Source organism: Lactuca saligna, chromosome 5, assembly GCF_052625555.1.
Source record: "Lactuca saligna cultivar CGN05327 chromosome 5, ASM5262555v1, whole genome shotgun sequence".
In the NCBI taxonomy this organism is placed as follows: Eukaryota; Viridiplantae; Streptophyta; class Magnoliopsida; order Asterales; family Asteraceae; genus Lactuca; species Lactuca saligna.
The window spans coordinates 318,309,364-318,323,211 of NC_136421.1; the positions used below are offsets into that span (position 1 = coordinate 318,309,364).

At 37.3% G+C, this 13,848-nt stretch overlaps 1 protein-coding gene across 1 annotated transcript; it reads right to left on the minus strand.

Moving 5' to 3' along the window:
- Positions 1 to 1,308: 1,308 nt before the first annotated feature.
- LOC145047114 (uncharacterized) lies at positions 1,309 to 2,858 on the minus strand. Its single transcript, XM_078995356.1, has 3 exons — positions 2,273 to 2,858; positions 1,640 to 1,866; positions 1,309 to 1,563 (listed from the first exon to the last, which is right to left on the minus strand). The coding sequence occupies exons 1-3, from the start codon at positions 2,856 to 2,858 to the stop codon at positions 1,309 to 1,311; spliced, it is 1,068 nt and encodes a 355-aa protein (XP_078851482.1).
- Positions 2,859 to 13,848: the final 10,990 nt, after the last annotated feature.

Here is a 13,848-nt window from a genome sequence, read left to right on the forward strand (position 1 = left end):
TAAGCGATATCTCCCCTATGCGAATAAGATTTAATATCTCCACAATATCATCAAATTGGGTCGATTCAGCCCCTCCTCTAATCCCCCGACGCCGATGACAATTCCCTCCCCCCTCCCCCCCCCCCCACCCACCCCAAATCCCAATAGTCACCTACCCGAGCATCTTGATTAAAGGCCAAAACAAAGAGCCTCCCGAACTGCTCCCTAAGAGGAATATCAAAGCACCAAACATCCTTCTAGAACCTCGTTTGAATCCCATCCCCCACCACTCTATGCATGAAATTAGAAGAGATACAACCATTCTCATGGAGATGATTAATGGATCCTACAATCTTTTGACAAACACCCTATCCACTTCCTATTCTCGAATCGTCCGAAAAACCACCACCTTCCCCATGACAAAATTTGACAATTTTAACCCAAAGAACTCCCTTTTCATTAAGAAACCGTCAGTTCCATTTATAAAGAAGGTCGAGGTTAAAAACATCCAAACTACTAACCCCAAGATCTCCATGACCATATGAGTTCAAAATCAACTTCCAATTAACCCAATGAATATGATGTTGACCTTCATCCACTCCCTAAAAAAAGCGAGCCCTCAGAGCCTCTAGAGAGTGACAAACAGTCGCAGGAAGACGAAACAGAGAGAAGAAGTAAACATCCAAACTCCCTAGAACCGACTTAATAAGGGTCAGACGACCTCCAATGGACAACAACTTGACCTTCCAAGAAGATAACCTCTTCTTAAAACAGTTGATGATAATCTGCCACCCTTTAAGACGAACCATAGATTCTCCAACCGGGATACCAAGATAAACAAAGGGAAGTGTTCCATCCAAACACCTGGTAAAAAAAGCTAAAGTAGCAATCTCCACCGGCTTAACCCCTACCCCATAAATATTTTATTTAGTAAGATTGAGATTAAGGCATGACACCAAATAAAAGCACCTCAGAATACAAATTAAGTTCTGAATATTAGAGACATCCTACTCCCCTAGAAAAATCGCGTCATCTGCATAAAACAAATGAGAAATACGGATGGTAGACCTCAGCAGAACCCATTAGAGCACCCCAAAACACCCCTTTAGTAACCACATCCTCTAAGGCAATATGAAGCCCTTCCATAGATATGATGAATAAAAAAGGAGAAATAGGGTCTCCTTGTCTAAGACCTCTGAAAAGCTGAAACTCATCAGTAGGGCTCCCATTAATCAACATCGAAGATCTAGCATTAGAGCACAAGCAACGAATCTAGGCTCTCCATTTCTCACCAAAACCGAGAAACCCCATGACCTTATCCAAATACTCCTAACTCACAGAATCGTAAGCCTTTTCAAAATCAACATTAAACATCATAAGCTTTTTCTTTTTCTTTTTAAATAACATCACCAGCTCATTAACCATCAACGGGCTATCAAGAATTTGACGGGACTTAAGAAAAACCGATTCCTCTAACCCAATAATATCATGAAGAACAGGAGCCAACCTATTAGTCAACGATTTTGCAATAATCTTAAATTGCAACCCAATAAGACTAATAAGGCGATAATCCTTGATATAAAGCTGATTATCGGATTTGGGAATCAAAGTAATAAAGGATGAATTACACTCATTCGGAAAGATTGGTTTGGCAAAAAACTTGCACAAAAGCAATAACATCATCCGCAAGGATCTCCCAAAAATATATGAGAAAACGGAAAGTAAAACCATCCGGACCAGGGGCATGATCAACACCACAATCCCAAAATGCATTTTTAATCTCTTCAGCCGTGAACCCCACCTTACTAGAAGCAACCATCAGATCCAAATACTTGAATCTAGGACTTCGACGATCAAAACTAACACCAAAAAAAGGCTGAAACTTACCTGCATAAAAATCGAAAAAAGCCTTCTTAATACTAGTAGGCTCCGAAATCCACTCCTCATCAATAGTAACCCCTCTAATCATCATCTACCTTCTGTGTTTTTTCAAAAATGCATGAAAGAATGCAAAATTCTCATCTCCCCCCATAGCCCAAGTAGACTCAACCTTTTAAGCAACATCCAAAGATCTGACTTTTTCCAAATTCGCCAAATCTCCAAGAATTCTCTTCTTTCACGAATAAGGTCATCACTAGATTCACCATCATCAATAAAGTTGTTAATCTATACCAATCGCCCGAACAACTGAGTTGAAGAAAGATGGACAGCCGACTTATTCTCCGCATTCCAAGACCGAATCCTAGTTTTTAATTAATAAATTTAAGCTTGTTTTTTAAAACAACAAACTTACTCCAAGACGGGTCACTAACAAAATCAGCCACAACTCCTTTAACCACATCTTCAAAACCCTCCAAAGAAAGCCAAGAATTGAAGAATTTAAAAGGAGAAGGCCCAAAATTAACCATAGTAGAATGAATCAGGATAGGGCAATGATCCGACCATTTCCTATCCAACACAAAGACCTGAAGATGATCAAAACAATCATAAACCGCATCCGAGACCAAGAGACGATCAAGCTTGCTATGTTTAGCACCTATGACATCAACTCTGGTAAACCACTTTCCAACCATAGGCACATCAATAAGACCAACATCTTCAATGAAATTGTTAAAGTACTGAGCAGAAGTAGAGCAAAAAACAGAACCGAACCTTTCACCCACCTCCCTAACGACATTGAAATCACCAAAAAAGACATAGTTTCCCCTATTGCTTCTCATTAATGCCAAAAGATAACTCCAAAGATGTTGCTTTCCCACAAGATCTTGAGGAGCATAAATATTAACCATAAAACAGTTAATATTAAACGGAATCCACAAGCCTCCCACAATAACCACATTGCTAGTACAAGTAACACTAATTTTAGTAAACACGTTCATGTCCCACACAGAAAAAATACCACCCGATCGACCCTGAGCACTACTACTAGCAAAATCGGATCTATAATTACCTCACATACTTCAGATCTTGAAAAGATCAACTTGCGTCATTCTCGTTTCTTGCAAACCCAAAAAAGAAACTCCAAACTATAAACAAAGCGCCTTAACCTAATTTCTTTTTAAAAAAAGAACGGGTACCACATATATTTAAAGAAAGGCACTTCATTGATCCACCTATACCACAACAATACTAGATAAAATCTTTTTAACCCGTTCCTTATTAGTCTCCATATCATACCCAAGAAGGCCATCCATTTCAAAATATTGATTCAACACATCTTTTATATCATCAACAACTACCAGGACTTTCTTTTTAAGGATCTTAGAAGATCCATGAGACGTAGAAGATTGATCTCGTCTATAATCAGGAGGTTGTGATGGTGATTCGGCTTCCCCCTCCCCCTCCACATTATCTACCAAATAGGGTGAATCACCCTGCACATCACAACCATCTTCCATAATCGCAGAAGGCATCACCGGATTACATTTATTTTCAGTGACATCAACGTTTGACAGAAATGACCCCCCATCCACAGCTCCATTACCTTTTCTTTTATTATTTGTTTGGAAAAATCTTCCTTTTGTATCAACAAATCCAGCTCCTCTAACACCATTAATATGTGTATTATCCATGCTAAAAGAGTTCTCTTGTCCCTCATCAACCTTATCGCTATTCTCTACATCAATAAAAGCATTCACATCATCATTAAAACAAGAATTTTCTTCCTCTCCCCCTGATAGGTTCGAAATATCCGATCCTATTTCTCCCTCCTCCATAATATTCGGTTCCCAATTTGAAATTTAACGCACCACCACCTTATATTCAACAACTTGAGCAACCACTTTAATCATATATTGGATCAAAAAAGGTTTCCCAGTCTTAATCGCACATAAGAAATAATCCTTAACCACCTCAGATTTCTTAAACCGTGTACAAGCAGCTTCCGATACAAAAGAAATGTAGACCCAATCACTAGCAACATACTTAATGACAATTTCCGGAAAACCTTCTTCTTTCAAGAGAATACACAACTTCGGAATCAATCTAATATCCCGTAGCTTGCCAAAAACTGATACTGTCAATGACAATGGGTTATCGATCTCCTATCCGTGTAAAATACATTTAGGAACCAAGCCTTTATTAGTTGTCACAACCCCTGACCCTTTTAGACATTTGCATACGAACTAGAATGTGCAACAACATCCACGTTCATCTTCTTCACCTGCTTAACAAAATTATGAGAAGCAACCTTCTCCTTTTTATTCGATACTCCCTTGTTACTAACATCTCAACTAAAACGAGCCATAGAAGCAAATAAATGATATGATCCCATTCAAATCTTTAACTTCAATAAATTGAACAAATGCGAATCGCTTACTAAGTTTTGATAGTGTCCTAGAAACATAAACATCAACCAACTTACCAACCTTATCACAGGTATCCCATAAGGTCTTGACATTTGCATCTAAAGGGAAATTAGTCACAAAGAATGGCGTGGAGACACTCTCGATCCTTCTGTGATTCATTGAGACTGATTGCAACTGATGCCCCCGTTCATTACCAACCATCGAGAATCAACAAGAAAAACCAAAGAAGACGAGAAGAGAAGGGAAAAAGATCAATGGCGTTTGATCCCGCTGGAACCAACGACGAAGATGTCTGAAGTCGCCGGAGATGCAAGGGTTTTTTATTTTTCACAAAGAATGGTGTGGAGATACACTCGATCCTTCTGTGATTCATTGAGACTGGTTGCGACTGATGCCTAGTTTTTTTTACACCTATTAGAAACCCAGAAATAAGAAATGCTAATAATATCATAAAATAAAGAAGATGTCTTGGGTAACACCGAATCAAAAACAAAGTTATTCTGAACGCTCCATAAAGACCAAAAAGTTGTAATGATCATCGCGTCAAAGGCCTTGCAGACTAGGATGGCGCCCAACAAAAGAATCCACCCAAGTGATAAAACTCAAGACTGTACGATCCCTTGGAAGATCAACACTCCACCAATTAGCGATTCGTACCCAAATATCCTTAAGCATTGGATAATTGATAAAGATATGGAAAATACTCTCCAATTGAGAATGACAATCTAGGTATAAAATCGAGTCAATCTCCAAACCTCTAGCCGATAGTCTTTTTCTCATCAGGATTCTCCCTAGAATGATTCTCCATAACCAGACATTAAGTTTTATAGGAATCCAAGAATTGAATCGAGTAGCTAAATCCCCACACATAAGATACCCAACATCAATAAAAGAACGCGTCGAGGACACTATAAACTAATCAGACGGATCAAAGGACCAATCCAAGTCTATTAGGAGAAGGAGACTGACTAACCAAAGCAATTATGGATAGAAGATCATTCTATTGCATCTCTTTCAAGCCTCATCTAGGTAATCTATGAAGAGAGGAAGTAAAAACATCTACATCTAATCTATTATTAAGTGTGACTTCCTTGCAAGAATCAAGGGCAAAAATACGATGCAATGTAGAAGCTAAAGGCTTATCATCTAACCAAACATCTAACCAAAATAAAAAAAGTCTTCCCATCATGGACTCGAACAAGGAGATAGTACAATTTTAGTTTCTCATGACATTCTTAAACGGTTAGTCATTATGCCTGACATTTCTGGTTTTCTCATGACATTCTTAATTAGATAGTGAGATTTGACATGTATAGTATGAGTTTCAAAATAATGTCTTAATTAGGTAGAAGTTGTAACTAGTGCAAGTATAAGTGTTTCAAGGAGAGAGTACAAAGTTTCAGGATCTAAAAGACTTTTACTGACATAGTAAAAGGTTGTTGTTCGCCATCAAGATCCTTGGCTAGAACAACACTTATAGCATCCGAAGATACTGAAAGATGTATTGTTCACATAAAATCAATTTAGAAGAGGGAGCTAAACCAGTGGTGCAACACCAAAGGAGATTACACCCGAACATGCTAGAAGTAGTCAAGAAAGAGGTAGTCAAACTCTTGGATGCCAGTATTATTTACTCAATATCAAATAGCCAATGGGTGAGTGTGGTGCATGTGATACCTAAAAAAGGAGGCATAACGGTGGTGACAAACGAAGAGAACGAGATTATTCCCAAGAGAACGGTAACCGGTTGGTATGTGTGCATCGATTATCGCAAACTAAACGATGCCACTTTCAAGGACCATTTCCTTTTACCCTTTATTGACCAAATGCTTGAAAGATTATCCGGTCACCTTTATTACTGCTCTTTAGATGGTTTTTTAGGATACTTTAAAATCCCTATTGATCCTCAAGACCAAGAAAATGTTGGGTTTTGAGCATTCTAACTCTCCTAAGTGTACATGCAACCCTAAATACCTTGGATCTATGTTTTCTCTATCATACATGCAAATATGAACAACCAAGGTATTATCCTAATCTAGCATACAAAACAATGACTATAGTAAGATAGAATACATACCTCTTTGATGTAGAATGTCTTCATGAAGCTTGAGTGCCTAGAGCCTCAAGTGTGACACCTTAAATGGTTCACACAACACCAAATACACTTGGAATAACTTGAGAGAATTCTACACTTCATGAAAATCGGCTAGTCCTATCACTCACTCATAGTGGCCGATTTTCCCAAGAATATGATCTTTATATAGTGTTACAATTAGGGTAAACCCTTAATTGTCATGGCTTTCCATTTCCTTGGATCCATGGGTTCAAATACACCATGGAGCATCCATGGAGCATCCTATGGGTTTTAGCCCAACTTGATAATCCATGGAGCATTAGCCCACTATACAAGTATGGATGATTTACACAATCAACCCATATATTTAATTAGTCTTCTTTTGATCACTTAATTAATTCTAAATTAATTCTTGATCAATATTATTAAATAATCCTATTAATATATTAGAACTTATAATATATTAAATAATCCTTAAGTGTTATTTCTCTCGTTATAGTCTATCCAAATGCATGATGCAATGCAACCCAAATGGACCATGTTGGGTCGGGTCAAGTCTTACCAATTATAGTTATGGACTTAGACATTAATCCAACAATCTCCCACTTGGATAAGTCTAAAACTATTATTGTGTATGACTTCAAGAACCGACTGGCAATCGTAGCTCTTAAAAGCTTCTGTCGAACTCTGACCTTGTAGATGAACTCTGACCTTTGTCAATGACTTGTCCATTAGATAATGGATCATATATTCCTCCGTTCTAGATATAATATGGGCTGAGACATGGATTGTAAATCATTCTCTCTGTCCATCTGTTGTTTCCCGATATCCAATTTATGACGACTGACTAATTGAAAAAATCAAATCAATCCTGGCCCGGCCGAGCACTTCCATTTGTCATCATCAAATCATCGAGGGGCCCACAGATATCGCTTTTATCCCGAAGGTAAAAGGAATGGATAAACTTCGACTCATATGGCTTGTTCTACTACTTGTTGAATCATACACAAAGGCACGTTTTATAACATCGAGTTACCAATGCGTTTTCGTGAAATCAATGTACTATCAACTCATAGTAACAACTCATATCTCTAGGTTTGAAGAATATAAGATATTATTGTCTCATGATCACTCGTGATAAAATCGATGAAGTGATTCCAATGAGCGCGGGTTGAATCCAATACTCAGAACTTATGAGAACTCATGAGTGTTGTAGCCCTTTGTCCAACATCTTAGACCTCTACAAGCCAACCCATGACAGTCTTGATTCATATCTACTTCCAACATATGATCGACTGTGGATAGTATGAATAACTTAGTGAATCAGGAATAACGACCTAGTTATTCTGGAAGTCAAAACATGCAAAATGAAACATAATAATAATCGAAGCCAATATGGTCTCAGAACTTATGAATATAAATAAAACACCTTTTATTTATCATTATATGATTACACATTATTCATTGCATACTGTTTCAGCTATCAACTTTATTCTTGAATTTAAAACAATAGTTGTCCCATGCTCCAAGCATGTACACTATGTTTTCTAAACTCTAGTCATGCCAAACACACCAAGTATGCATACTATGTTTGTCTATGATCTTTACTTTGTGAAATAGATCAACTGAACATAACTCCATTGATCCTCTTTTCACCGTCCCAATTCCTTAATGCAAATGCAAGAATTCCAAATTCATGTCATTTAATACAAAGTTATATGCATTGATCCTCTTGTAATGATTATGCACAAATTCACAAAGAATTGGCAACAATCATTACAGAGTATTCCAAAAGAGATCAACTCCTTGGAAACATCCTTCTTGCATTAAGTTTCCTAATCTTACACAAATTGAATAATTTCTAACTTTGAAACATTTCCATATTCCATTTTGATTATCACTTATGAACAAGAGTTACCTCCTCTCAATATGGTCCTTCCAAAATTATCACTATACTTCCAACTGTCCTTGAGCAACCAATCTTTGGTAAACCTTAGATTGTCCTCGACAATTATTTAATCCTTTTAGTCATATCCAGTTCTAAACCATTTCCCTTATTAATGCCCCAGGCATTTGGAAAATTTTAGAAAGGATGAATATAACACATGTATAGATCCTATATCCGAAGCATATGGGACACGATTCATGATGTCTCACATAAAGACTAAACCAGTCTTTTGCTATACTATTTCCATTTCAATTTGCCAAGTTCTCATAATTCAGATTATGAAAAGGGATGCCATAATCATAATTGAATTTTAGAACGCAAATAATGGACCCATATATAGAATTTCCTTATGTTGAGCCATTCCAACATGAAATTCATATATATATATATATATATATATATATATATATATATATATATATATATATATATATATATATATATATATATATCCTTGACTAAATGATTAAAACCTCACGATCTAAGCTTATAGATTTGAGATGAAGTATAATTTCCTCTCCCTTAATTATAGCAAAACAACTTTTTCCCTATTGAAACTTTTTGTTTTCTATAATTAACATTGCTAACTTGCAATACTTATCATAATTATCATGCTCCCACTAACATGATGATTATTAGCATAACACTTATGCTCCCACTAGCTTTGACATGTATCTAGAAATTGACTGGACTTCTAAAAATCAATACTTTATTGACTTTCTTACCAAAGTTCAGATTTCTGATACTAGATTGCTTTGATAAAACTTTATCAATATCATAGACTTTATCTTAGATAACTCACAGGTGTGTCTAAACAATTTTAAGAACTATGAAAAAGGATGTCGTAATCATAGTCTCAATTGTTTAAACCTTTGCCACTTCTCACAAGTCCAGGTTAGTGTGCCGGTAAACCACACACGCTCCACTAACAACTTTGAGAATGCAAATATCACAATTGCTATCTAGCTAAAATCTACTTAGTGAAAGTGTTTCCTCACCATCATTTTCATGAATCGGAGAGAAACCTTATGACACTTAGATTTAATGGTGTATGTGTTCTTATCCATGTGAATTGTCAAAACCATAGTCACAAGACAAGGATAATGACAAATCCAAACTCATATGGACTGAACTTAATCTTAACTACTTGCCACATGGCAGCTCAAGGGCCTGCCATTGCTTCCAAGTTGTTGTGCAACACATTGAGAACTCTAAGAACTCATATGCAAAGCCAACTTTAACTAGAATGGGCACAAAATATGTCAATCCGATAGGTTATAAACCTCAAGTCGTGTGCTATTGAAGAAATTCAGGTTCTATTATTGATTAGTTCTTGAGACTTTCAAGACCTTTAAGACTCCCACTGTCCTCTTGACCTATAAGACTCCCTTGTCAAACATCCAAGAGATAGTGTGGATTCTAACCAAGACAAACACTTCACACAATTGGCCTTAGTTGTTCTTTGTTTTATCCAAAACATCACAACTTACCAATTTCTAATGTACAAGAGTACAAAACTTTTACTCTTACATTTGACAAGTGTTTTAAACCTTCTTTAAGACATGTCACTCAAGTTACAATCTTAGAGTATAACTCTATGAATTCTTTTGGAATGAAGTATGAATCATCTTCTTGATTTAACCACTTCAACAATTCATAACTCCGCTTCTTAACTATCAGAATGTACTTAGAGGATGAATTGTGATAAGGTCTCAAAATCATTAAGATGACCTTGTACATGATACTAAAGTACTCTCCTATCTTTCCAGATTTGAGAAACTTTTATCTTTCTGCCTAAGTTGATTCTTCTTATTTGCTCTGCCTTACATTGGAACCTTTTCCAATGTCTCAGAGTTACACTTAAGCTTGTAAGTATAATCATATTTACTGAGCTTTAGTAGACTATGACAAATAGTCTTATCGATCTTTTGTGGTGGACTCGACCAGTGCTCAATAATGTGTACTCGATCCCTTAGTCCTTCACTTGACTCACACATCCATGTGAACAAGTAATTAGTCTTAATTTTCCAATACTTGAAAGTTCTCATTCATCATGCTATACAACTTGCATGATTCCAAGTTTCTATCCTACTGAAGCTTGGGTGATGAGAATCTTTCCTCATTTGGTAAATTTAGACATTACCACAAATGAAAGAATCAATGTCATATTTCCACTCTTGTTATTAATGGAATCTTATAAGCAACAAAAATTTTCACAGATGTCATTGTAAGGATATTTTAAAATAAATAAAATTAGAATTTTTTCCTTTTAATTTAAAAAACTTTGCGGAAGAACTTATCCTTACAATCCATATGAAAACTTGTTGTTATCTATTCCTAAGCAATATCTCATAACTCCTAAGAAGTAGCTCAAAAATCCAATCTTCAAACTATGCTATAGAAATCCATCTTCACGGTCAGATTCAACATATTCTTTCTTTAAGTTTATTTACTTTTCTTTTATTCTTAAAACATCACCATGTGACCCAGTCACATCATGTATCAAGAATATCAGAATATAAACTTAGCAGAGTTAGATAGTGGACTTTACCTGAAATAGAGTCAAACTTATTGACTTTACCATCCTTAGGTAAATTTGGAAGCTTCTCAACTAATGCCCCTTCCTTTGGCAATGGACCCTTGATAATGGTACTATCTCAGACTTAGCCTCTCTCTTTACCATTTGGTCAACCGAGTTGACTATGGCCAAACCCTCTCCATTGGGAAGAGAGAGCTTTATTGGATATCCATTGTCATTATTGTCAATGTCAATAAAGTTTTAGGAAGTTGATCTTAGCAAATAGATAAGATCATTAAGGGTCTTGTCATAGTCTGTTTCATAGGAGTCCCCAAGGAACTCACTATGTGACTTAGAAAGTGATTGAGCCACCAACTTTCTCAAGACTTTGACACCCAACTCTCCCGACTTGTCAATATGTGACTACATCTCCAAGATGTGATCACACATAGACCATTACTTGCCAATAAGGATTGAGTGACCTTAAACTTTTCTAGAACTTGTGGGTTAGGGAGAATAATTGGAGGAGGTGAAAGAAGTATGATTTCCATGGGATATCATCTTCATTTAGGAAAGCTTGTTTCAATAGATTTGGGAAGATCATAGATTTCTAAACCAGACATTTTTTGGGAGATATTCAAGATAGTTGATCTAAAGTCCTTAATATGACACCCAATATGAAATATTAAGGCTAAGACCCTACAAACTATTTTATAACTTAGAAGAGGGATGCCGTAATCCAAGCTATAAAATATTTGAAGGTAGGTGAATGACGATTCACCCATTTCCACCAAGATAAACGAAATATATTATTAGGTTTTAATTGGATTTGAAACTCTTAGATCTTTTGAGATTCATTGAACTATTCAATGGCATGTTTCAATCTCGAGTGTGCCCTTCAGCTTTTTTGACTGGGATTTCGAGGATCACAAAACAAGGTGTGAAGTAACCATGCAAATTACTTGGTACCCTTAAGTGTTTACCCCTCAATCGATGTGCCGGTTAACCACATACGCTCCATCGATACTATGATAAACATTAAGTTACCCTTTGCCTACCTTGTTAAATACGAGTTAATGTGCCGGTTAACCACACACGCTCCACTAATCGACTTAAACAAAGTGCAAATACTCGACTGGATTACTCGTTGATACTGCTACCACATGCCCTACTACACTCAATTAAGGTGTAATGTGGTCCTTGACCATCTCAGTCCCCACTAACTACCTGCTCATGGTAGATCATTTCCTCGCGGCAGACAAGCTGCCTAATACTCTGGTGGAAAAATGTTCATCAATGTCAACCCGTAGGGTTTACTCCTAAACCCAAAACTGAAATCCCATGCCTCTCCTACTTCCCACAGGAAACATAAATAGCACCCATCAGGTCACAGAAGGTGACATCTCCTCCATCGGCTGATTGCTCACTCAGACCGTAATCCCCCATAAATACCTTCACTACTAATCCCTGAGTCTTCCGACTATATCTGACATCTTACCAAATTACTTTGAAATGCTCTCGACCTCCCTCTCAAGGGATGCCTCTTCGGACTCAATCATGGCCCTCATGCCTAAAACCCCATCATATCCAAATTCCACAAATCAATCTTGACCAGACAACCGGAGAATCACAAGCATCATTTGCTAAGAACCATGGTACTCAGCCCATGACATCTCTTCTCAATCTGCTACAATATATGGTACTCGAACCATAACATCACTCCTTAATCTTCTCCGATGCATGGTACTCGAACCATAACATTACTCCTCAATCTGCTCCGATGCATGGTACTTGAACCATAACATCACTCCTCAATCTGCTCCGATGCATGGTACACGAACCATAACATCACTCCTAAATGTGCTCCAATGTATGGTACTCGAACCATAACATCACTCCTCAATCTGATTCGATGTATGGTACTCGAACCATAACATCACTCCTCAATCTGCTCCTTAGAACCTTCATAATACTCCCTATATTGAGTATAGGTCCTCTGCTTTTGGTAGTACGGGCCCATACTACCTGCCATATCTACCCATACTTTCCACACGGACCATCCCAGAGCTCCTAAGTAGCTGCTCAACCTTCTCATTTCCCAATTCTGACACGCGTGCTCGCTCCTCAGCGAAATGCTCTACTCTGCCAGCGTACTCATCTGGCTAAGGTTACCCCCTAGGCCCTTCCTTGGTCTTCCCACTTCTCCGCCATCAGCTACTGAAGAGCTCCTAATGATTCTAACCATCTACCTCCTGCATATCGTCATATTCACTTGGTAGCTGACTCCCATCATCGAGAGTTCCACAAAGCACGAAGCAAGCAACATTCGGGCATCGAAGAATACATAGAACTCACTTTGGGTGGTAACTCCTCTTGCTCTGCTCATTCTCGAAAGTACCACCAAACTCTACAACTCCACCCCTCGCGGGTTCTAATTATTCTTTCGATAAGCACCACAATACTAATCTAGTCATCTCTCCTAGATTACCCCTCTACTCAAATTCCATAAAAGGATTCCAACTGAATACTCTCACTCATCACATTCTCAAAAGCACATCACATATAACAGCAACTCCTAGGCTAAGGCATCACAAATCAGGCCACTCTAGTCCTAAGATATGAAATACCTAGCCTGTCTCTAGCATGCATAATATCTCATAATACAAAAGTAAGGGTATTTTGGGAAATCACCGTTCGGGCTCTAGCTGATTGTACACACTACTCTTTCTTGCTTTCTCTTTGAACTCTTATTCACTTTTAGAAAATCATTTCTTTGAAAACTCTTCTTACTTCCTCAGTTTGAGTCCAGATTACCCGAAGGTGCATCCGAATCCCTCAAACCAAGGCTCTGATACCAACTTGTAACACCGAAATTTTTAAAACAAAATTTTCATTTAAAATCGTTTATCTCTTTAACACTTTTCATAAAAATCTCCCTTTTGTTTAAATTACAATACAAGACTCTTTTGTTCAATCAATTAATAGACCAGGATCCTCAAAACCAACGCTTCTTTTGGTGTGT

Coding starts and splice junctions, on each gene's coding strand:
- LOC145047114 (XM_078995356.1), bottom strand. CDS start 2,858: ATGAACGTGTTTACTAAAATTAGTGTTACTTGTACTAGCAATGTGGTT. Junction 1,867..2,272: donor TGTTAGTGACCCGTCTTGGA/GTAAGTTTGTTG, acceptor ATTTTTATGCAG/GTAAGTTTCAGCCTTTTTTT. Junction 1,564..1,639: donor ATGTTATTGCTTTTGTGCAA/GTTTTTTGCCAA, acceptor TCCGATAATCAG/CTTTATATCAAGGATTATCG.